Raw genomic sequence first — 26,184 nt, 5'->3', positions numbered from 1 at the left:
TATATCTTAAAATAATTATTGTCAGCAGAAAACAAGATAATTGATATTGTCTGCTGGAATTACAAGGAAGGAAGTGATATTAATGAAAAAAGTTTATCAGTCCAACTCCCATCTTTGGCATCTACTACACTTCCCTTCTCTTTCCCACTGACAAGCAAAAACAAGTGACTTGTTCCCAAAGCATAAGCAGATTCACACTACATAACTGGTTTTTAACCAAGAAAATGTTTGGTTAGCTGTAAAATTTGTTAAACACCACTAAGCCACTATTTTTAAAATCCATGTCCCACAGATTGGGCATCAGATGTTTCCTCAGCAAATGCAAAAGGTACGAAATTTAAATAACCTAAAACCAATGGTTCAAAACACAAATAGTTCAAGATCACCACCACTATTGTGGACCAAATATTTATTAATGGCATTAACACTTCATTTCAGCATAAACACCTCCAAGTAAACTTTGCAGTTAAACTGACTTGAGAGTTAAAGAATCAAGTTAGTGCTTTTTTCCCTACTGTTAGACTTAGTCCTTTTTTACAAACTGCTTGCTAAAATTCTATGGAAGGACCAGCTTCCAGACCCTGAAGTCCTTACAGCCAAGCACTACATTTCACTAGAACACAGCTAGAAGCTAGAACATATTCTCACCCTTCCAACAACAGTGTGTGTTACAGAGCTTTCCCCCAGGCATTTGTCTGTAGATGGTATTTATAGCCATTACAGTTTACAGCACTGCCAGGATAACCCACCCATCAGCCTGGACAGGGTAGACTTTGCCAAAACAAAGTACTCTCAGAATGAGACCATTGCTGAATTTTTATGCTGGGTTGTAAGAATCAATCTCCATCCTTACAGTGATAACAGTTTCCAGATATGTTACACAGCTGCTCAGGGCAAAGGAAAGCACCCAATGCTCAAACAGCCACCTTGGAATCCATCCATGACATTAAAAGTGTACACAGAGCCAAAAATCCTACTTAAGTTTTAGAATGACAAAAACAGTTCAGGCTGAAAGGGACCTCTAAGGATCATCTTGTTCCAATCCCTCTGCCAAAGGCAGGGACACCTTCCACTTGCTTGGAGCCCCACCGACCTGACCAGGAACACCTCCTGGATGGCACATCCACAGCCTCTGTTTCATTTTTTAAAATAAACAAAAAACAACAAACCAAAAAAAAACCAAACAACCCGCCATACAACCAAACCAGGAAGCCTACAACTCCTGCAAGGGAGACCCTGAGTAAATGAAGGTAAGTTAAGCACTCACCTTTGTTCCATTAGGTTTTTCAATTACAAACACTTCACTCCAAATCTGAATGCCAGTGGTTTCCCGTTCACATCCACCTCTCCATGTAAACCCAGTCAATGGCTCGGTGTTTCCACCTATCCAGCAAGGAGAAGTCTACAAAACAAAAGGAAAAACTTATGTAAAACCAAGGAGGAGATTTCTATTTTTTTTAACATGCTATGTTTTAGCAGACTTCCACACTTATTACATTTTCCTCAGAGCCAGCTGACAATACTACACAAAATATTAAAACAATGCTATTCTGCTGTGTTTCAAGATCATCCACACAGCAACCCCATGGTATCTGAGTAGCTGCACAACTTCTCAGTCACTGAAATGTAAGTGTGCACAGTTTTTGAGTCTCCAGCACTCAGAGGTATTGAGAACAGCACAGTTTTGTCCACCAGTTCCACTCTCACAGCTGAGAAAACTGCTCAAACACAATGGCAGATATTTCAGCTCAGGAACAGCCACAGGAATCTCTGCAAGAGACAAAACACCTGATCTTAACTTAATCCTCTCCCTTCCCCCTCACTAACAGCTGGCTAAGCATTTGAGTCCCCACACTGACAGAAGCCAGTACCAGACTCCCAATGCCATCTCACAGAAGCCACAGAGAACAGACAACAACCAGAAGATTCACAGTCTACACTTGCCAGTTACAGAGAAAAGGTCAGTGTAAGAGTTTGATAGATGCCAATCAACCCACCCATATTAGAGCTGAGAAGCCATCTGAGAGGGGAGTACAGCTGGCAGCTAACAGTCCTGGCTGATGGAATTGTAATGAGGTCTTCAAGGACAGGCAATGCAGAGCAGCAGCTCACCCACAAGAATCCAGCCATCACATGAGCACATCTAACCCAGAAATGTGGCTCATGCACTGGCAAGTAAGGAGGATGAGCAGGCACCCCAAGGAAGTTTCACTTTGATAGGTTTTTCTGTAGCTCCTTCATCAGTTAAACTGTTGTCTGCCTGCCACTTCTTTCATGGAGGTTTTCAGCGTACACAAAGCTTTCTTTCACAGGCTAGAACACAGCAAGCTGGCATAAGAGACATTTAATGAATTGCCTTGAACTGCCCAGAGTAGATTACCAGCCAGGAAAGAGTCCACTGAGAAGGTCAAAGTGGAGATTTCTCAATTCACTTCTGGGCTCTACCTTGCTGACTCCACACTGGCAATTTTCAGATAACAGCTCAAGACATTTCTTCACATTTCAGAACACAGCAAGAGTACCCAGGGACTGAACAGAATAAAAATATTTGAAACAACTAAGTGAAACTGTTTATTTCTAAAGGGGGATGGGAAAAAAACCTGCACGTTTTCCTCATGCTAGCAGCAAGCAGGCAATCCAGCAGTTCTGTACTAGCATTCTCCCAAATGCTAACAGTGCACCACTCAACTCTGCTACTTGGATCAGACAAAGGTGAGGTAAGCAGATAAAAATTCAGAAAATGAGCACAGGTATGCAAGTAAAGAGTTCTACAGGGCTTTACAGGTGAGTTTGGGTTTGGTTGTTTGGGGATTTTTCCCCTTTGCTTGTTTATTTTGATAGGTATATACACCTCTACCAGAGGCACGACACAAAACCTGAACAGCTTTTCCCTGTAGTTTTAATAACCCAGAAGATGCTTATGCTTCCACAGACCACTCTAGAAATGAAAGCCCCAAGCCTACTTTGTGCTGCTGCACACATCAAGATACAGTTTGACAATGCTGTATCGTACCTCACATGTACATGTCAATGGACTACAGCTTTTTACTTTTCAAAAAGAATCTTTTATTCAGTATGTTCCATTTTTCTTTTATACAAGAATACTTTAGCCCATTTTGGTCCAAACATTATTCCTATTCATATCCCTCCAAATTGTAACAAATCAGATCAAAAATACACAGACAGTTTGACAAGTCCTTCAATGAGCACTAGATATGACCTCATTTGATCTCACAAGTGATTCATATCCCAGGAGACTTTGGTGTTTTAACAGGCTCAACTTCACCTGAAGTTGCTTCATCTTATGGATGATGCACTTAAGCCTGCCTTTGACAGACCTCTGCATCACTTTGAAACACTCCTGGCTTGTTACCTGCATCTTTCCTTAGCTGAAGCTCAGTATTTTACGTACCCATCCATCAAGCTGGCTTGAAAGATATTCAGGAGATGGGAAGAGGAAAAAAGGCTCTTACCTGAAATCAAGCTAGAAGTTGCTCTACAATTTTATCTCAGTCACCTAAAGGGCAACTTCTCTAACTTTACTCCACACCAAGGAAAAACCCAATGCGGCTTTATTTGCCTAATGCATTAAATCACCTTGAGGATTAATTAAAAATAAAAAGGTGACACTCCTGCAAAAAAAATAAACTTTAACATCTAAACCTACAGGTATTGCTGCACCCAACTCTTACTAAAGCTTAAGGCCACTGGATCCTTGCAGCAGCTTGCTGAGTACACAACTGCTGCTGTTCCACTTCAAAAGAGCAATCACAGCACTAAGGATCAATGCTTGAAACTACACATCCACCTCCCTGAAGGCAGTGAATTCTACCTGTGACTGCAGCTGGCACCAGTGAGATTTTTACAATAGCAACTTTCCACGTGACCTCTCGCACTCAGTTTAAGACATAAAAATAAGGTTCTGAAGGTTTTCTTGGCAAGTTTTTCATTATGCATGTTAGCATCCACATAAAAGGACATCCCAAAATTGCATGATTGGCACATGAACCGAATGCAGTTGTTTTAGTATTCTGTGCAATAATTAGTTCACAGAAAATACAGACTTGCAACTGAGCCTGACTAAAGATGGAGGGCTCAGAGTAAGTACTATAAAACTATACCAAGATCTCTCCTCCTGTACTAAATTTGGATAAGCAGAGGATATCATTTGACTTCATACAACTCAAGAGCGCTCCAAAGAGGAGGCGTTGCATTTATCCTCCATCACCCCCAGTTCCCATCAATCAGTTTGCAGCAGTTCTGATGCTTGTCAAACTCCTTCCCTAAGCCAATTTACGTCACTGGGCTGGCAGAAAAACAACTCAGCAAAGTGCAGTGTCTTCTGATGCATCAGTGAGTTGGATCAGCTCAACTAAGGGTCTGCAAGCAATACATCTTCACAATGGAAATACCTGGCCAGGAGCAGCACATGGAGAGCAAGACTTCTCTGCTCTTGGTAAGAAACAGTTGTTAGAGTACATGGCCAAGCTTGCTTTCACCTTCAGTTTAAAAAAAAAGGCAAATGCTATTTTGAAGGACATTTATAGAAAATTGAGAAAAGTGACTGCACAATAAAGGAAACAGAGCTGATACAAAAGGCTGAAACAGCATTTCAATCTGTTTGGCTATATGAACATTTGTTTTATTTCACAATCTGAAAATTAAGGGTATTTGTTTAAAGCCCAGCCCTTCTGTTTTCAAAAGGAAACTCGCACTACCTCTACCCAGCCTGGCACCTTGCTCAGATCATTGTATGTAGGAGTTTTCATTTTTCTTTGCTTGCAAGGATTGGTGGGGGTTTTATTGTTTGGTTAATTTTGAATGCCATCCATAACAAATGAAACCTTCTTCCTCCCTATGTTAAAAGAGTCTCAAGAAGTTAGGAGTACCAGCTTGCTACTCTGCATGCCTCCTACCCTGAGACCTTATCCTCAGGGTCTTTCTTCCACAGCTCTTGCAAAATGAGGGAGAGGAACTCAATAACAGGCACTACTGGGATTGAGAGAAGGAAGTCTTCATTTGCCAGCTACCAGCAGTTTTTCAGCTGTACTCTCCTACTTCCTGTAAATGCAGCATTCATCTTGATTTTCCCTCAAGCCAGCTAGCACAAATTAGCTCCAAAGAACAGTGCACAAAAAAGGAATCAGTTCTGGATTTCTAAGAGCTTCAAAAAGCAACAAAACACTGGCCTGTCAATATTCACAATGCAGACTAAAAGAAACACCTCACAACCTGTGACAGGCAGATGTGTATGGTTCACAGAACACCCTACTCCACCTTCTCCATGTAAGCCAAGGGTTCAAAACAAGACAACGCTAGCCAAAAGGTACAAACTAAAAGGAAAAATTAAATTTTGGGTCAGGCATTAATCAATCAATAACTTAAAAGCATTTTAAAGAGTTCCTGGACTGCATTCAGAAATGCATTCCAAGCAGCAAAAAGGAAACTTTCTCCTTTTTGCCATACATCATATTTAAGCAGATTTAGCTATCCGGTAAGATTTTCATTTTTGCAGCAATGGGCAAGCGAGTGCTGTAATATGGTTTCAGGAGATAAAAGGCAAAGCAAGGCTCCTCCAAGTCACTGCCTGGAAAAGCCCTTCCCCAAAGCTCAACTAGAAGGCCATCACACGTCATCATTCAAGTTCTTCTTGTGTCCACTTACACTGGGACACCAATAAATTCCCTTGATAAGTGCAAGATAGGGTAAATTGAAAAACTGTCACTAAAATACCCTTCTTCACAGTGTAGAAGCAGAGAAGCTGACTTCCCCTCCCCCAATATATCAGAAAATTTTGACCTGCTACATTTATGCTCAATTTAACAAACCCAAAGAGGAGTTACTAAAATACCACAGTTCTCCTGCAGGAAAAATCCAAACTACTCACCCTGTTATACATGTATCTAAGCATGAAGTCCAGCAAAAAAGATTTTCCTTTGCGGAAAGCTCCTGCTACAGACACAACTACTATGTTAAGATCTTTAATATGTTCCTGAAGCAAGATTTTTTCCAATGCTGATTCATCTAATTCAAAGTTATGGTCATCTTCATGAGCAAGGACAATCTGTATGGGGCGCGGCTTATCCAGTTCCACCTCGTCATCCGAGTCCGGCAGGGCATCTGAGTCTGGCAGGGCATCATCCTCTTCTTCTTCATAAAGCTTACCTGCAAAGTGACAGGTGACAGCACATTAGTAACTCACAGCTTAGGGTAAGAAACACTTTCTTTTATTGTGAAGCCTTGAGCTGGGCTTACATCTCCAGCAGCAAGGGTGATGTTCCTGGGAATGGCAAGAGGTCAACAGTAGCTCCCTGTCCATTTTCATCAGCTTTGTGTCTAGCCTGTATCTCAGATCTTCTCTCTTTCAGATACTCTTTATATATTAAGGAATCACAAAAAAACCCAACCCTGATTTTCAGCTTCAAAACCCCTTTTAAAGGCATCTTAAGCCAAGGGCCTTTTATCGGGGAAAAAAAAGAATCGTTCCAAAGAAGCCTGACAGAGGACTAAAAAAGGGCATTTTTGTATCACCACGTTCTTGCTGTGAGGGTGTCAGGGGAAATGAATGTTTTCTGTCAACAGGTTTGTTTGCCAACAGGTACAAGCAAGACCATGGAAGCCCAGGATAACAAAAACCAGATGAATAAGCTCCTCTCTAATTCCAACACTGTTTCAAGTCTCAATACAGCACAGACTTTAGAACACCTATTCCCTGTTTGCAGGACAATAAACTACTGAGCATGTCCATGCCCTAACACTTCTGGGATAAGAAAACAAAAAAAAGTTGAAGTAGTTTCTGGCTTCATATTCTTCCTACAATGCACTATTAAGCAAGATTTAGCAACAGTAAGCAGCAACTCTTTAAAAACAGTTGAGAGACTATTTTATACACAATTTAACAATTAACACCTTTTCAGGATAAAATAGTAGCTGAAAAAACTATAACTCAAAGTTATGTTACTAATGAATGACAAGGTAACACAGCCCTTCAGACACACACTATACCAGTACCAACATCCTATATTCCTGACTTCTAAAATTCAGGATTAGAGGCCTAAAAGAAAACCAAACTACCCTATCCAAGGTGAAGTCTCCTCTCCTGTTCAGGCACCACAACACTGAAGTTTGTCCCATAGCAGTAATCAGCTCTACCATTCCTGACTCTACTTTCATTGGCAAGCATCTGGAAAGCTTCTTTGTGCTTACTGAATTGCCACCCACTCCCAATTTAAATTTTGCCATGTTCTATTGGAAGCCCATGTGCAAAAACCTGACCACGGCACCTTCCTACCAGTTACTTATCTGGGATTATCACATATGATATTCAGTACACTGTCCCTCTAGTCATGTTTCCATTTCCAAGACAAGGCAGCAGCCACCCCCAATCCCTTGCTGTGTTGCTCACAGAGAGGTTTCCTGTGGAAGCAGCCCACTAGGAATGTTCTCCTGCAGGATGCACCCATGAGGCACCATGGAACACACAGCTTCATTCACTCACGGCAGAGAACCTGCCAATGCTCACAGGACCTGCCAAGTCATTCCTGCCAGACTTTGCATGTGAGATACCATTCTCAGTGAAAGTCTTATGTGCAGGGCTCCAGTTTTGTGGCTGTAATGCAGTTATTATCATAATTTGAAAACTGGTAACACAGTGACCCTGAAGTTTCTCCAGCAATTTTCTCCTCACCCAGCTCCAGCAACACCTCATTTAATTGCAAAATGACAGAGAATGTTTCCACTTCCAAGCATCAAAACTTGTGCTGTCCCAAAGCCCAATGGTATTACATCTTGAAAAAACTTGGTTTAAATATATTAAGCTTGCATGGTGCTTGGTTTGAACAGGAAGTACACTTGAGTGGTTAAATCCTAAGCAGCTAGAACTAAACTGCAACATTATCCAAGTGAGTGTGCAAAAGAGTCCCCAGCATCACCCTAACTCAAAGTGATTAATACAGCAAGCCAAAAAATTGATTATACTAGCAGGCCTGACAACTGGAAGGAGTAACTTTTAAAAGAAAATCCACCAAGAAGACACCAAACTATACAAACTACACTGACTGGTCACCACTTCAGAGGAAAGTCACTTTTGGCCTCAAGGTTTTGTATTCCCAGATATTAAACAAGCCCTCTCCTCTTTTTCAAAAGAGTTTCTATACAGGCTTTGCCTCATATAGGCAGGATCCTTTGGAGGCCAAAAAATGTGAGGATAGCCCAGGTATGGAGAGACAAAGATTTTGACAATTAGAAAGAAAGCTTCCAGCATCACATTCTACAAACGTATAGGGAATAATATTCTATTGATAAAAGTATTGATAAAAGATAGTTCCAAGAAGAGGTGCCTATGTCTTAGCAAACACATTCACACAATGCTTCAAAGCCTCTGCTTCAAGATATGTCCCTGGTAGTAAGTGTAACTTGGTTACTTGGAACAGCCTCCTATCCTTTTATTTAAATACACACTTCACTTAAATACACAGCTGCAGTAAGGGATTGGGTCTGTAAACTAGGGCTGATTGAAAAATGGTTTGAAGCCACACCTGCAGCTTCTCTTCATTCACTTGGAGCCTGACATTAACCATCCTGTGCTACCTGGAAGTCATCAAAACTTGTCAGACCTCAAAGACTTCAAGCTATAGCAGCATCCTTGTGCCAGGGCAGAGCACAGCCACATAAACCTCTTCAGGCCAAGGAGATTTCAGAACAAACAAGTGGAATGGACCTTTATTATTAGTTATTTATAAACAAGCAAATTCTCCCTATCACAAGGAGGTAGTACTATCAAGAGGTTACACAAAATATGCCCATTAAAAGTTCACATCTTGTTAACAGCATTCTGCACCACTGAAGCTCATCAGCTCAGAGGGAACAGGAGAGAAGACTCCTCCTAGACCCTACTCAACTCCTATTAGATTTCACTTACCAGCAGAAATTGGAAGTCAAGTCCAGAGCACCTAGTTGGGTTTGTTTGGTTGGTTTGGGTCAAGTTAGATTGCTGGCTTTTCTTTTTTCCTTTGACTAACTAGCTTAATATATTTAAAAGTTCCCAACCTACCTACAGAAAAGACCATCATAGCCATCAGTCAAGCACTTTAGAGGGTGGACACCTACAGTGCTGACAGCTGTGAAAGCAACTTGATCCACCCAGAAGAGCTGGTTTGATAACTTCATGCTTCAGTGGCAGAGAACACCCCTCCTTTCAAGATTCTGAACTAGTTGGCAATTAACAGGACACACATTGCACAGGTCAAGCATGTTAACTACAGAACAAGTGCTACTGCTTGTCCCAGCAGCATAATCAGCACATGCAACCCTGTCCGCTGTCCCAGGCAGATGTCACACCCTTTTTTGATCTTTTATCCTGCCTTCTGGCTGCTCACCCTGTCACTCTGGCTAGTTGCTGTCTCAGGCAGCACTTAGGGAGCCTTTCTAGAAGACTTCAGTATCATGGCCAGAAAGGTCACGTTACACTTCCAAGAATTACTTTCAGTACAGCCTCTGGAAACAAAGGTCAGGACAAGAAACACTCCCCTTCAGAGCCCGGTTTTCTGCAAGAGCACTGCAGAAGTTCTCAAAGCAGTTCATAAAATAAACATGCTGACAGCACTGTCCGGTCAACTCAGGCCAGAGGTTTATGCAATTCAGAACTCAAAGCCCTGTCCCTTGGCTGTCCCCCATTCCTCACCTGCCCCAGCACAGTCACAGTGTACTACTTAAAACTCAGAATTTAATCTGATTTGTTCTAAATTCCAGAGACTGCTCTAGGTTCTTGTAATAGTCCAGTCGCAGCAAATCAAGTATGAAAGAGATGAGTACTAACTTTAGAAGAGATGGCAATCACAGAATGGCCACTTCTACACTAACTACTACACTACTTCTACTTCCTAGCCCGCTGGACAGTGCTTTGGACTTGAAAAGTTCACAGCAGCATCCCTTTACAGGTCTCCATAACAATACATATCAGTACTGCTACAGAGGCAACCAAAACAACAGACTTTTGTTGGTTTGGGGGTTTTGTTTGTTTTTTATAGTACATTTTAACACTTTGCTAAGCCCAGTTTCATCCCAGTAATGGAGTTACCAACCCAATACATTCACACAGGGAGTGGTTGTTTCAGAAGAACGTTCCATGTCCTGCACACACAACAGAGAGGCAACACTGCCTCCTGCCACAGGATTAAAGACTGATCGATGCACCAAGCTCACTCATGGGGTTGATCACTATGCTGTTGGAAATTCCCATGTGCACAGAAGATATGAACCTCAGGCTTTTAGTACATATGTAAGAGTTGTCATCTGTCAAACCATATGGCACTAGAACTTGTAGCACAGAGCTACAGGCCCAGGAACTCACAGCAATATTTTCCTTTTTCCAAGATGTTCACCTGACCTTTGAAGTTCCTCTAGTACTGAACTAACAGACTCCAGACCAAGGTCACAGCTGCTGCTCTGTCTGGAGCTGATGCAAAATGATCATCAACGGGACTTGCCCCTGAAGTCTGCCATCCATGCACACCTACTGCTGTGGCTGTTCACCCATCAGTCCCTATGTCACCTTGGCTTCCTCCAACCTGAATTATTCCATTAGAACCTGTGGGCTAATGCATGGTTCTGACAGTCACAATCACTTCCTAACCCAGGTCCAACAGGATGGGACACGCAAGAGAAGCAACATTGTGCAGCAAGACACAGAAGCAGACAGATTTGAATGGGAGCAAATCTAGCCAAGGGAAGATACTACCACTCAGTTTCCCTATAAACTCCTCACTCCACTCAGTAACAACTACAGCAGGACTGCTATTTATTCTCACCAGCTAAGTACCCAGAACAAGCACCATTTGTTGAAATACTAAGCCAGATTTTGAGAACAGTAGCTTCTTGTATATGCAGACAGTATTTCAACTGAACAAACCCCACTAAATAACCCATTTCTTTAAGCACGAGGTAAAATGAAAAGCCAATTCCTGCTTCCCCTAAGTACACAGCCAGCAGCTGACCTACTTGTCCTGCAGTGCAGGAACACGAGTGTGAAAACACCCAGACACCTGCATGCCATGAAAATAAGAGACAGCCTGCTTTAAATGCAAATTCTTCTGTTTAAGCACTTTAATTGACAGAAAATACAGTTACCTTTGAGTTTCAACCTAAATACAGCTTGAACTCTTTGAACACATTATCTACATCCTTTTATTAAAAAAAATTTTAAAAGCACATACTAATTGCTAAACTCATTTGGTTTTAGATACAGTAAAAGTTTTTGATCAACAAGCACTGAATCACAATTAGTAACTGCTTCTGTGGACAGTGAGTTGAACACAATTACCCAAAAATGCAGCAGAACATTAAAATATTTTAAATCCCATTTGCTTTTTAGTTTTAAGTCACTTTCATTAGTGTAGCTGTCCCTCATCAGTACTTCCATTTGCTCTGCCACAGGGAGTTTAAAGAGTATAAAGCTGCAAATCTTCCACCTGGTAGTCTTAGTATCTTGCTTGCACAAAAACCTGCACTTTGCTAGAAGTCAACTTCAAATCAAGATTTCCAGCATCCCTAGACACTTCAGCTTTGAGCACCCCTGAACTCCTTTCCTGGTGCTCTACAGCACCACACATTTGCCTCCATTCAACAGCAGTTCAAGTCCCCTGCTCACATTTCAAAACAGACGCTTGACAGGCTCCCCCACCATCACCTGAACAATGAAAAGCAAACTGAAGTGAGCTACACTAAGCTCAAGCCATCTTGCTTGAAATTTTGTTCAACCTCCACACGCTAAGGGAGTTCATGGCTTGAATCAAAAGCTTAAAATAATTTATCATGAGGAAACTGCTGTACTGCATTTCAAAGTAAGGCATTCTCAGTGCTTCACGTAGGAAATTTTCCTTGGAGAGAAGGGAGACAAAGTGCTTAAACATTTCTTGTTTTGATGTAGTGAACGAAGGAAAGTGTAGGCATGTGTGAAGTGAGTTCCAGAGCACAGAAAGAAAATATGTTAACCTTCAAACCTTATTTGGACACATCTTCAGGGGAAAAAAAAAAATCACTAGATTTAAGCCATAAAATTGTCCTCCCCTTTTTCCAGCAGTGCTACTCGATGCAATAAACTCACACCAAACTATGGGGCTGCCACAGACCTTAATGCATCGCTGCTTTCCTATTGCTGACTAGTAAATAGTGCCAAGTAGCTCGTTTTAAGGCCAGAAATAATTAAATGTTTTGAACATTTCAGCTATAAATAGGACTGATGAGCTAAGTTCCAAAGACTTATTTGGACATCCAATAAGACCAATAGAGGAGTAGGGGCAGGGTACAGGGGGAAAGACATTTAACTCTCTGTGTTCCTTCAGGGCAATGGGATGTTAAAGGGACAGATCTAGAACTGTTACATAAACTGTGAGCTGAAGCGAGAAGCACCTGAAGCTACAATTCTGTCAGGAAAGAGGAAAAAGATGACATTCTGATGACCTACATACCTCTGAAGCTCCACAACTAATCAAACAATAGGCTTGTCTACTCCTAAGTGCCTTAAATTGCTTCTCTGCTGAATGGTGGGCATGCATGCAGGAGCAGACAGCTCTCCCCTACACAAAACACCGATAAGCTGGCATTTTGTGTTCTCCCTTTACGGGGACAAAAAAACAGGAGAGAAACTTCATACAATGAAAATGTGCAGCAAAAAAAGTCAACCCTCCAATTCACCTCCTCTCAACCAATACAGGTGAGAGAATGCCAATAAGCAGAGGCTAAGACAGAAGCAGTACAAACCCAGTAAGTTTTAAAAAAATGATATAAAATGACTGCTTTTTAGAAAGCACAATATGAACTTGGTAAGAAAGATGCTTCTCTGTAGCTACAAGAAAAATCATGCAGGGTAAGGACAGTGGCAAAGCATGCTTCCATCCTTCTTCCCCTCTGCCCAAAAATCACAGCTATTAATAGCACACTCACTCTAGGACCAACCAGGATCTCTACCCACAGTAAGATTCACCAGTACTTTTCCAGCCCCCTCAAAGAAAGCTGTATTAAAACACTATGGGCAGATTAAAGCATTAAAAGGCCTCTTGCTCACTTTTTCTCCCCTTTCTTATCCATCAGGCAGGCTCTTCAGGATGGGAGAGTATTCCAGATCTGACAGTGCCCTAGTTCACCATGAACTCTGGAAATGGCATGTGACAGTTCCTCATGAACACTGAAAGCTAACTGGATCCTTGCAGGCCACACACATTTAAACCAGGCAGACTTCTGCTTCTATCTCAGAGTGATTTCATTTAAGGTTGTTGCTCATTCAAGGAGTCAGTATTTTCTAATTGGTTTAGGCCATAACCGTGTTTTATGTACCTTGTACACATCCTCATGTCAACAGCCACTAATTTAAACAATAAGCAGCTAACCTAAATTGGTATTTTGAGTGAGAATAGGGAGGAAAAGAATGAAGTGAGGGATGCCAACTGCAATTGCCCCATGTTTGGTCTTTCAATTGCCAGTCAGAGGTGGTTTAGTTGCACCAGAGGAGCTCAGCAGAAAGCAGTGAGCGCTTCCTTTGGCTGTACAGAGGCTAAGCCAAAGGGTCAGGTTTCCTACTCATTTCCAGCATAAACAAGTTGTCACTCACAAACACCAATGTAGGGAAGCACAGTACGCCAAAGAGGCTCAAACCTTTCATTTTTGCTTTTAGCAAGATGAATAGCAGCAGCAGTGTGGCCAGCAGGATGAGGGTGGTGATCAGCCTCCTGTACTCAGCACTGGTGAGGCCACACCTCGAGTACTGGGTTCAGCTTTGAGCCCCTCACTGCAAGAAAGACCTTAAGGGGAAGGCTCTGCAGCACAACTCGGATCAGAGCAGCTGAGGGAGCTGGGAGAGTTTAGCCTGGAGAAAAGGAGGCTCAGGATGACCTCAGCACTCTACAACTCCCTTAAAGGAGGCTGTAGTGAGGTGGGGGTAGTCTCTTCTCCCAGGTGACAAGTGACAAGAAATGGCCTCAAATGGTGCTAAGGAAGGTTTAAGGTGGGTATCAGGAAACATTTCTTCATGGGAAGGGTGGTCAGGCACCGGAACAGGCTGGCCCAGAAAGTGGTGGAATCACCATACCTGGAAGTGTTCCAAAAAAAGTGAATGTGGCACTTGGGGACATGCTGCTAGCAGTGAACACAGCAGCACCAGGATAACAGCTGGACTCTGATCTTAGAGATATTTTCCAACCTTAACAATTCAAGGCAGCTTCCAACTAAAAGTGTTCTTTCAGCCCAACCTCAGTTCACACTCAGCTTCCCATCTCTCAGTTCCTGCAGCTAAGAGAGCCGTCCAGCCAATTTTTCCAGCACTGAACCCCAGAATTCTACATTTCATTTCAAAGAGTAAAGGGCTGTACAGAGAGAGCATAGGTTTCTCTAAAAAAACTGTCTTCTCTAGATCACACAGTCTGCAAACTACAGTAACTACCTGCAGACAACTCCATTAAATATTTCAAGTTCTTCTTCTCTCTTCTTACCTGTTCATAACTTGGTAGGGTCACTGACACCCATCAGATAAAAGGGAAGCGTAAACAGGGGAAACACAACATACCTCAACACAATTAACACCCAGATCAACAATGGGAATCAAAACAGGAAAAAAGTTCCACACAAGGCACAGTTAAAGAGAACTGAAGCAAATAAAAATTTTAAATTCACATTTCGCATGTCTTCACTTTATCTCCACTGGAGGAAGGGATTTTTCTCACACAGCTACAACAAAAATAGTTTTTATCTGGGTCCCTGCTACTAAGCAGGTAGAGAAATAGGCCTGGGCTGCCACATCCCTTTCCTGCAATTAACCCATAATAATTGATACAGTACCTAAGTCCATACACTTCAAAGCCCCACACCTACTGCCACAGCTCCTGAGTCTCTGCCAGGCATCACTGCTGCTGCTACACACAAATCCCTTGTTAAGGCAACAGCTCAAAGTACATTAATTCTGCCAACGGGACAGTGCCAGTGCGTGCCTCCTCCCCTCTCCCCGTTGCCTCTTCACGCCTGTTTCAATAGCACAGCTGAGTTTTAACCACCCACTCACAGGGGCTCTCCCACTCTTTCCCATTTCCAGCACCATGCAGCACCACACTGCCTTTCCTCCTAATTCTGCCACATATCCAACACTGCTTACAGTCAAGTCAGCTACTGAAGCCAAACCAGCAGAAAAAGCAATCCAATACAAGCAGTTTCCTACAAACTGTATCACCTCAAATAGAAACCCAACCAGCACTAGAACTGAAGACAAACAAACAGCAGAGCCACAGAGTCTCCTCTGCAGGGCACAGTTCAGCTGCACTGTTGAACACTCCAGGGCTGCTGCCCTCTGTGCTGGCACTGCCGTCCCAGGTCCAGCACCAGCTTATCCTGGACACCAAGTGATGTGTTCTGCACTCTACAGCCTCTGAAACAGCCACACCAGCACTGCTGAGGGGGAGGCACAGACTGCTTCACTGGGCACTGGTGCCAAAAGAAAAGTTCAGCTCTGTAACTACAACCCAGTTCAGCTGGAAAATTTCCCCAGACTCCCAAAACTCACAAGTACAGTTAAGAAGCATATTCATGTAGGAACTGACTTGGTGATATGTGATAACACTGCAAAGATGGGTAGACAACTGGGCTGTAACTGGATCTGACTGTGTGTTGCCAAAGATTTGTCTCTATCTGAAAGTTCAGATTTAGGCTGGGGTAGCCAACACATTTGTTAACCTTCACTTAAGAACAAGGTTTCCTTCCCTTACAAATGGAGGCTGCCACAGGTTTCAGTCTGTCAGTGTTACAGGCCAGGAAGATCTTGAGCTTGGCACAGTCCTTCCTGCACAGGGGGAATATTCCCTTGGACACATGTACTGAATACACTGCACCTGCTGAGAGCTGGGCCTACTACGGAGTAGATTAGAAACACGTTGATTTCAGTATCACTGGTCAAGTTGTCCCAAGGACATTATAAACACACACTTCAGCAGCTCAGCTCCATCCAAGCACCTTTCTGTGTTCAAAGGGCTCAAGGCTCACCCACTTACCCAACGATTTTTAACATCATTCACAACTCTTGTGACCACACAAACATCAGCCACTGCTACAAAACAAGTCTCAAGAACTGGAGCACTTTTGATTTTTAAAAACATTTTCCTGAGAGGGGAAGTGCCATTGTCATGTGTACAGTGACGGCTGCTGGCCAGGCAAGCCTAGAGGTATAGAAGTGAAAGAAGTCAGCAATCTCATGTGTAAAGCAAGCCACACTTCTCAAACAAGAACAAACACAGAGGGGGGCTGCTTCTACTCCACATCAAGTTCTCAAACTTGTCTAAATACATCTGGACAATCAAAGTGCTTTTCTGCAGGACTACCCTATGTTGAGGCCACAGTGGTTTAATATACATCTTTCACTTAGGTGAAGAAGAAAGAGGCAAATACAACTCTACAAAGTCTGTATGCTCTAGCACAACCCTCCAACCAACAGTGCAGTCTCTGTAGATCATACTTAATGTCCTCATTTGGTGGATTCATGAAATCTTTCCTTACAGTATACAGAGCAAGCTCTGGGGAGAAAAGGCTAGGATTGTAAGATGAACTGAAACAGAGAAAGATAGCAGTGTGCCCCTCTTCAAAGCTCACTAAAGCTTAATCTAGTCCTAATGCACCACAGAAATAAATCAACAAAAGATTAGACTAAAGAACAACTCAGTTTGACATTTGATTAATGACACAGTGATATGTTTGCAACTCAAAGTACTTAGAACAAGACTCTAAGAACAATATTCAATATTTCACAAGCCAACTTCCAACCTTCAAAAGCACCAAACTGCATTTCGAGGGTCTTCTCAAACAAGCAAGATTTCTCATAGCATCTCAAGGTTCTACAAGCATTTAATTACATTAGTTGTCCAAACATTCACAGTAGATAGCACATTCATTTTTCTATTGAAAAAAAAATTAAATTTAAAAGCAGAAGTCACATTTCTGAATGTATGTACCAGTATTTTATTTTGAAAGGGTTTCTGCCTTTTAAATCTCAACACATATCATGCAGGTCTTCAGCAGCTATTTGTACAGTACTATCAGGTTTAGAAAATACTCCACTTCTACATCCTAACCCTCAAAATCATTACTTACTGCACTTTTCCAAACAATTTATTAGCAACAGGCCTGACATACCAGCAGTTCAAAAGATTTCTATTTAAGAATTTTGAACTGCTTTCCCTTCCTACCCTAATGACAAGCTTAAGACTTTGCTCCCTGAAAGATAAGTGTTAACTGCTTTGAGGGCAGCTTCAAGGCAATGTTTAAAATCTTTAACACAGTTCCTTAGTTCAGGATTACAAAGTATTTAAGAAACTTAATTCTCTTAAAAGCAAGATGACTTCTTGCTTTAAGAAAGTGATTTGATTATATCAAGAGCCTTAACCTCATTTTCTACAGCAGTTATTTTCACTATTATTTTATGTCTAAGCAATACATTAAAGGAGGCCAAGCTTCTGTCTCCATGCCTAGGAGTTCACATACTTCAAGTGACTGTTCCTCCCCTGAAATCAGGGCTGTCACGATTCCCATATTAGGCAAAGGATTGACAGATTGAACCTTTTATTTCCCAAAAGTTTACAGTTCCCCAAGTAGATCACACCACACGCACCAAGGCAAATGAACACCTACAAGTAAAAGCCAGAAGATCTCTTCTTACTTTCATGCAGAAGAGGGTGAGGTGGGAAGGGAACAAGACAGCAAGTTTGCAGGCAGTATTATCAGAGGATTGGGTTTAAAGAAACAGCTAAAATAACGGCACTTACTCTTCCACTCAGCAGTACCACCCTGCTGGAGGAGATAAGAGGTGAGAACAACTTTTCCAAGTGTGCACAACACAGGGAAAGCAGTCCTAACACGTCAGTAGAAGCAGTTGACACATGTTCTCCAAAAAGTTTCCATAATTTTCAATCCAAGTGAAAATAAAAAAAGCCACCTTGTTATCCAGGCATTATCCAATGCATTGCTCAAAAAGACATTCCAAATATTTTACTGAGACCAATAAGAACTTGTAAATTCAACATGCTTATCTCTGAGGTGACAGTGGGAAAATAAATGCATTATAATTTGACACAAACTACAGACTGGAACCCAATTCTGATGTCACTGGAACAACAACTGCGTAAGAGCAAATTAGTTTCTACTCTCAAATATCAATTCACTGGAAATTGCATTCTACATTCCATGTCTACTATCTGTACAACATCTTATCAGTTCAAGTCTTCAACATTTTGGCTCCTATTCCAGTCCTTTGAAAGAAACATGCCATGACCTGCTGTAGGAAATCCCACCTTGCCATGCGAAAATCACCAATATATAGGGCTGGAAGTGCAGTCATCCTTTGCCCATCATCTGCACTGAAAATAAAGCTGAAAATACATTTAGAAAAAAATCCAAAACAAGAAACTACACGAGACATCTCCCCTCCTAGTAAAGCATATCAGGATTTCCTGCATACAAAGTATAAATAGAGGCCAAGTAACCAAGCTGTGAACAAAAAATCCTTCCCCAAAATACACTTTTAGACTTTTGCCAATCCTCTCACGTATTCCTCCACTACAGACAAGAGCAGGGCCACTCTCAAAAGAAGCTGTATTTTCATAAATCATTTCTGCAAAAGCCCAGATGACTTAACCAAGCTGTGAACAAAAAATCCTTCCCCAAAATACACTTTTACTTAGACTTTTGCCAATCCTCTCACGTATTCCTCCACTACAGACAAGAGCAGGGCCACTCTCAAAAGAAGCTGTATTTTCATAAATCATTTCTGCAAAAGCCCAGATGGACTTCTCCTTCACCTTATACTTGGTTTCCTATTAGTCCTACTCATAAGTTCATCAAGTGGGCATCAAACAGGAATTCCAACACCCATCTTACCTGCACTTACTCATGTAAGTTCCTCTGGACTGCCTTGGATGCACAGTAGTGCCATCTTTGGTGGCAAACATTCTACTAAATTTAAGTTTTTCCAACCTTAAAGAGAAGCCAGCTACTAACCATAATTAAATTAGCATAGCTTTTCTCTCTCTTTTCCTGTTTGGTTAATTGAAGGAGATACTTAGATAGCTTCAAAGATCTACTATTCTCACACTGGGATATAAAGCAGTCTTGTTACTTCAAGGAGTAACATTCCCGTGGAGCAGCCAAAATTCTCAGTGACAGATTCCAGACAAACTGAATAGACAACTTTAGGAGGATGTTCATGTTTACACATCCTGCAGAGATAATTATGGCCCTAGAACAGGGATATGGGCTCCCTCCCAAACACAAAAGGGGACAGTGAGCTCCTTGCTTTGCTGCAGAGCAAGAGCTCCAGTTAAACACCAGCTTGGGGAGTTGAAGGAAGGAACTTTAACAGTCCTTCCAAATTTTATATTCAAAGTTTTTCAAAAAGCTTGGCAAGCAAACAAACTCTTGTCTTGCTGGAAATGAACACTACACAGAATATATTATTTCAGAAATAAGCAGAAGCTAAAGGTCAGGCAAGTTAGTTACCAATGCTCTCAAAACACAAGTTCCTATTATGTATTAATTTGCTCCTAGAAATGCCTTGATTGTAATTCTTATCCTAAAAGACATCACTTATTTCTTATCAGTCATTTCTTTGCAGCTAACTGAAACAGCAGACATCAATGTGAGCCATGTTTTCACATGTATCTTAAACAGCAAGTTTTGCTCATTTGCTTGTTCTGGCCTTTCAGACACAAACCCCAACCCCAGAAATGTACTCACAAATATCAACTCCCTATGCAGCACCATGACCTTAAAATCAGCTACAGATGAGACAACAATTCTTTGTATCATATTGAGAACAACCTTCCAAAACCAAGGAAAGCTACTTCTATCTTTCCTCCAGGACATCTCAGGAAGTTCAAGTTGCTGAAAATGTTTTAAAAAAAGAAACCCAATCATACTTCAGCAAGAGTACAGTCTAAAGATCCACCATATATAAGTATTTCTGATTTTTTCAGCTGCTGACCAATGGCAAATACAGCACATCTGCCTATGCAGAGACTTAGAAAATATTTTTTATGCCTTGTTCACCTTAGATAGTTGAGGTTAAAGACAAAACCTAAAATGTTAACAACTAGTATAGTAAGTTTAAGAAATAAATGCAGCCTTCAGCAAAAAAGTTGAAAAAATGCACTCAGGCAGCTCAGAGATCACATTGTAGGCACAGCATGCAGCAACAGTAGAAAAAGAAATTAAGTAAATTAAAAATCAAGGCAACAACTCAGCCTGATTTTAAAGTTTAAAACTTCCCATTCAAAGACTGCCTTGAATATAAAAACCATCCCATGGATGGGGTCTGTTCATAATTGCAATACAAGAACAAAAGCAAATTCAAACCCAATTCACGTAAGGTAACATTTGAGTGAAATTTGGTAGTTTTCCTTATGAATGTCCTTGAAACTCCCATGGGCTGTGATAAGATGCACAACAGTCTACTGACAACAGGCACAAAGTTAAAAGTACTTTTATTACAGCACTGAAGTGAAGCCTGTGACCGTGCTGGTGCTGGAGATCAACACCACCGTGGCTCACTACCAAACCAACAGGACACAGAATTCACCTGCATTTCCATCTGTCTGTTTCATCTGCTTTGGAAGTTGGGAAACTCAAAGCTGGGGACGATGTGATGCAGCCACCAGGTGATAAGCACTGCTCTATGACACTGGAGGAAAACCCCAGCCCTTCTCCCCCCAGCAGACCTGCTCCTGTCCAGGCTAGCCAGCATGAGGCAGTGTACCTTCCATTATTAGGGCAGGAAGAGAAAACAACTCCTCATCTACCACAGCACCTCGCTCCATCAGTGCTACTTCATTAGCAGTAGGAAAATATTAATCACTGCTAGTTAAGCAAACCACAGGGACTGCAGTTAACACAAGGTACCTAAGAAGTATTAGGACTCTTGTAAAATGGCTCAAGCATTCCTCTGCATCCAACACAAACAAGAGCTGCCAGCTGCCCAGCCTCCTAAACCAGGACAGACTGTCATGTTTAAAAACAATGCTTTCTCAACAACTCAAGTAAAACTTTGCTGTGCTGGAACTATTTCTCTGCTGGGTTTAAAGCTGCAGGCAAGTGAACATGAAAAGGAAAGCATACAGCCTTCCTCAACTCCACTCCCTGCTTTCAAAATAACTCCAGCTGAAAAAACAAAACTAGTGCTATTATTTGAGGAGGTGCTGTAACACGATTATTGATTTTAGGGTAAGCTAGGAGGTAACAGCTGTTAAGCAACACTCAGTAATGGTGCAGGAGGAGTTAAAGGCCTCTCCTGTTTCACTGCTGCTCTTGTAACTATTCCAACCTATCCCTCTGCTTTGTTTCACTGCACAGAAAGCCCTTCTGCAGGCAGGCACAGATCACCCACACAGACCCTATCACCTAAGCTGTTCCACGAGTAAAGTTCAGGTGCAACTAAGAGTGACATGTACATGTTTCCACTGCTAATGATGACACAGCTAATTAAAGGCCACTTATTACAGGTGTGCTGGCACTTTTATGACCTTGAGAATAATCTAATGCTTTGAGATAATTAAATGACAGAGTGGCAAAAAACACAGAAAACTGAAATCAAAGAAAACTGAGCAGTGCTGGGAGGAAGAGAGACCAGTCATTGAGTAGTAAAGCAGTATCACAACATCAACTTCAATCTCCGGGCTCTTTTAAATTATTCAAATTGCAATGCTGCCAAACACAATCAAACTTTTCCTGATGCTTTTCCTCCCTGTAAATCAAGCCAGGTGAGTTGTCATTCTTTATCTCCCAGTTTATAGCGCAGCTAGACTTCCCTATCTCTAGTTGGCTTGCAAATCAAGCAATTGAAACCAATCGTGGCACACGGCATCTGCTAGGTTTAGTTTAATTGTGCCCAGTCCAATCGCTGTGCTTCCAAATTAACTGAGAGTTACACAACAAAGACGTTAAAATAGTTCAGTGTTCCAGTGCAGCGCTAAAAACCTCACATGATCCAACCCAGCGTCCGAGGCGGTACAACCCTCCCAAGCCCCAGGTGCCCCCCTCGCCGAGCGCACGGCAGGGCGATGCTCCGAGCTCCCAGCTTTTTAAGCCGCTCCCGAGAAACAACCACACTTTAAGAAACACAGTGCGCAGACTCCAGCACACCCGAGGCTAAACACCCAGCCAAAGCCATGTCCCATCCCCACCGGGGATAGATTACAGGCGAGAGCCGCGCTGACAGCGGAGCGCACCAGCTCCATGCGGGGCACGGGCCGGCAGGGAGCAGTCACCGCCTTCCCGAGCTGCCCGGGGCTGCTCCCTCCGCCAGCGGACGCGGCCCCGGCAAAGTCGGCGCCCTGCGAGCTGCCTGGCTCCGCTCCCGGCGCTGTGCAGCGCGAGCGCCCCGCGGCCCCCGGGCCCCGCTCCTCCCGGGGCCGAGGCACCCGCGGTGCGGCCCGGCCGACCGCAGCGGGGAATAAGGTCACCGGCAGTGGCCCCCGGGCCGCCCCCGCTCCGGCACGGGCCGCCGACCGCAGCGGGGGAGGCCCCGGCAGCAGAGCGGGGAAAGCGGGGTGACCGCGCCGGGGAGCGGCCGCGGGGGCCGCTGCCGCGATTTCCCCGCCGCCCCTCGGGGGCGGGCGGCCGCCCACGCCATTTTGAGGAGGGGGGAGACACGGGGGCCTTTCCCCCGGCGTCAGAGCTCCGCCGCCAGACCTTTATCGCCCGCCGGCGGCGCGCGGGGCGGGGCCTCGCGCGGGGCGGGGCGGGGCCGGAGCCGCCCGGGGGCTGCAGCGGGGAGGGGGCGGCGCTGAGGGGCGGGCGGCGTGAGGGCAGCGGAGGGACGGACAGGCAGACAAAAAACGGACAGACAGACACATACACACAGAGACACAGACATGCACAGCCCCCGGGCTGAGTGCCCCCCTCACGGCGTGCGCTGAGATGGAGCAGCGGGGCTCCAGCGGCGTGAGGAGCCCCCCCGGCCGCACAAGACACCTCTTCAGGCAGCGCATCCTTCAGGGCTCCTCCCTCGGCCACACTCGTGTAGAGCTCACAGCCGGGCCGACACCCGTGTGCTGGTGTCCGCCTGGCCCCTCTCCCTGCTGGTTCCCCTCTGCGGGGCCGGGGACAGCCGGGAGAGCGACCGGGCCGCCCTGCACGGCCAGCCGTGACTGCAGCTCCCCGCTCCTCACTCCTCGCTGCACCTGGAAACACGCGGGACAGCTCTAAATCAGAGCCAGCCACGCAAGTTTCCAAGGAACCAAACATCCCTGCTGTCTCTGGGGTTTGCAAGAGTCTTGTTCCTCTCCATCCGAACTGACCTTGCTTCATCCTTCTGAAAGGCCAGCTGTGAAAGTGAGCTGCCCTTACTGCATGAAGTTTTTAAGTCTGTGAGGTTTCCTATTGCTAAAGGTTGTGTAAACCTTCTCAGGCAAATTGGTCACTATGACCTTGTCACTTGTTAGAAGAACACAATGTCCAATAAATCATCATGTGAAGTGAGCAACAGGCTTGCAAAACCCCACTTCACCACGGCAATGCTCTCTGTAGAAACCATTTTTCTCAGTTTTTAGCTGTGCTAACTTAGTTCTGGAGAGGCAGCTTGTGAGTGACAGCAATTTTAAAAGCAAACAGAGTTTGGTTCTGCCAAAACGGAGGTGGAGGGAAAGCTCAGAAGAGATTTTCAAAGTAAAAACCAACTATCACAGAAGCACCTACAACTGCTTTCCAAACCTTGCTTTCCTTTACTACCAAAGTAGCACATAAGGGGTTTCCTAACACAGGGGTTCATGACACTCCTGCTGTGCTTTCGCTGGCAGCCCTTGTGTCAGAAAGTTTAATATCTGCAACACATGAAAAAGAAAGTAAAATGTCTAAAAGATGCTGCAATCACAGCAAGTGAGAACTGCAGAAGGATACAATGATCAAACTATTATCATATATTCAATTCTAGTTATGACACTTGGATTAATAAAATATGCAGTTCTGTAAAAGAACTTTATTATTGTAGATTTACGTCAGCAAAAATGGAAGCAGGAGTCAACCCCTTTGTACAAAAGCGTTCATAGGACTGCTAGGAAAAAAACAAAAATGTTGCCATTGGCCTTTTGCAGTTTAATATCCCTTATTTATGTGCTGAAAATGAGCACACCATTGCTTGTCCTTCTAACCTCATACCAAGTGAAGGAAAACCTTTCTTTCCATCGGGAGGAAGGCAGAGCACACTCTGTACACAGAGGTATTGCAGAGATATTCAGGCAGTCGGGCAAAGGGAAATAACTTGGAGTAAAACACATTGACACTGTTAGCTGCCAAATTTAACTTTCAGCAGCTCAATATGCAAACTAAAAAAAAAGAGGGGGAAAACACCTCAATACTAAAGAACATATTCAGGCAGTCGGGCAAAGGGAAATAACTTGGAGTAAAACACATTGACACTGTTAACTGCCAAATTTAACTTTCAGAAGCTCAATATGCAAACTAAAAAAAAACAGAGAAAAACACCTCAATACTAAAGAAGTTTCCTAATTCTGCTGTTAGTAAACAGCCTTGTTCCTGGTCAAGTCTGGAACAGTTTACGCAGAGAAGAGTTTGAAATAGTGCGTGTTCAGGCAGATAGATTTCTGCTTCATGCAACAGGATTTGCTGCTGCTGTAACGTGAGAGCACAAGTCAAGACCTTGGAGGTCAGAAAGCTCAGCCTTAATTCTGTCCTCTTATGTTTGCAGGAAGGAAGGAGACATTTTCTGAGCTGAGGATTTTGCTATCAACAGGTCTTTCCTGGTTGCAAAGGTCCCCATCTCCACTGCACTCCCAGCTACATTCCTCTGAGCCAGGCTAGGAAAGGAGCTAGGACTGAAACTGCTTAAGCTGGCCATGGATTTAGCCTGGAAGGAGCTTGGGAGCAACTGTGCAAACCACAGGCAGGCTGTGGTGGGAAGGGATTGCTGGAGCAGAAGGATTGAGTACCAGCAGGGCAAGTAGTCCCTCCAGCCCCCAGAGTCACAGTTCTGTACTACAGGCAGCATCTCCTGGGTTTGGCCATGCTGCTCTGAAAACTCTGCTGTCCCAAGCTTGTCCCAAACCCACCTTGGGCCAGCCAAAAAACACCACCAGTGTCACCCATGCAGTGAGACAAAGGCTGCTCAGCCACGCTGCTTGGACAGCTGTCCCTTCCTGCAGCTGGAAGGGAAACAGAGCCACCACAATGTCTCCTGGCCTTCAGGAATCACAGCATGGCATGGGACTGGCCAGTTCCCAACCCACACAGGCCAGAAGCACCCACTGGACACTAGGAAAGGCTGAATCAGACTGGGGACCTTTATGCCTTTCTGCATGAAGTGTTTCTCAATCCTCATCAGCCAGCCTGTGCAATGCAGCTGGGCTTGTTTAAAGTAATCCGTATGACAACAAATCCTTCAGCCAAACACCTACCTGAAGCATGCTGAGCACCGCTGCTGGGCTGGGCATCAGAGCCATGTCCCACCTTGGAGGGCTGAGGGTCCTGGGATGAGCTGGAGACGTCTCCATTGGTGCTTCTGCGCTTACGAACCTCTCTCCTCATCTGCTTCAGGCTGCCGAGTCCAAACTAGTGACCAGGAGATTCCCACTCCTCCTTCCAGACTGTGCTGCAGGCAGTCAGCAGCTGAGGACAGACAGCTGTGAGACAGAGGTGGCTCTGCTCACACCCGCCCTATCCACAGCAGTAAGGCACCTCCAACCCTCTGGCTGCAGTTAGGACCACCCAGGGCTTCCCAAGGAATAAATCTGGGGAGGCAAGGAGAGGTCAGCTCTGCCACGGTGAACCAGCGCTGGCACTGGGAACAGCCAGGGCAGGCAGGGGCCAGCTGCCCTCTCACCACACCCCACCAAGGAGCTGTGTCACTCAGGCAAATCTGAGATGTCCTAACACACTCCCACTGGGAAATCCGTCTGGATCTCAGGCTTGTTCCCAGAGGCAAACACGTGCCCTCCCAGAGTTTGGAAATGCCCTACAAGGCACCTCGTCCTGCTTTTCTCTGAAAAACACCCAGGCTGCCGTACCACAGCCCTACTACTTATGGACTTCGTCTACTCACAGCCTCCCAACTCTTCCAGCTGGAGCGCTCCTCCCTCTGCACCGTGCCAGCAGGCGCTGGAGGATGTGCTGCTCCCCGAGCCCCTGCCCACTCTGCAGCTGGATCCTCCCTTT

General features: G+C 44.0%; 1 protein-coding gene across 9 annotated transcripts in view; it reads right to left on the bottom strand.

The window, feature by feature from the left end:
- ATL2 (atlastin GTPase 2) overlaps positions 1–25,946 on the bottom strand; it is a 40,254-nt gene extending 14,308 nt beyond the window's left edge. Inside the window, exons 1-3 of one of the 9 annotated variants that reach the window (XM_039718803.1) lie at positions 25,428–25,946; positions 5,888–6,165; positions 1,268–1,402 (exon numbers count right to left, since the gene is read on the bottom strand). In XM_039718803.1, coding sequence (XP_039574737.1) covers positions 1,268–1,402; positions 5,888–6,165; positions 25,428–25,557 — 543 coding nt within the window. In that variant the 5' untranslated portion in view covers positions 25,558–25,946. Of the gene's footprint in view, positions 1–1,267; positions 1,403–5,887; positions 6,166–6,255; positions 6,335–22,213; positions 22,269–22,873; positions 23,046–23,198; positions 23,279–23,315; positions 23,341–25,427 lie in introns of those variants that run through there. The other 8 variants (XM_039718804.1, XM_039718809.1, XM_039718807.1 and 5 more) reach the window with 8 other exon arrangements.
- Between the last annotated feature and the right edge of the window lie 238 nt (positions 25,947–26,184).

The sequence above is a fragment of the Passer montanus genome, unplaced genomic scaffold (assembly GCF_014805655.1).
Source record: "Passer montanus isolate IOZ18808 unplaced genomic scaffold, ASM1480565v1 scaffold40, whole genome shotgun sequence".
NCBI lineage: Eukaryota > Metazoa > Chordata > Aves > Passeriformes > Passeridae > Passer > Passer montanus.
This window is presented reverse-complemented; position numbering and strand designations above follow the sequence as displayed.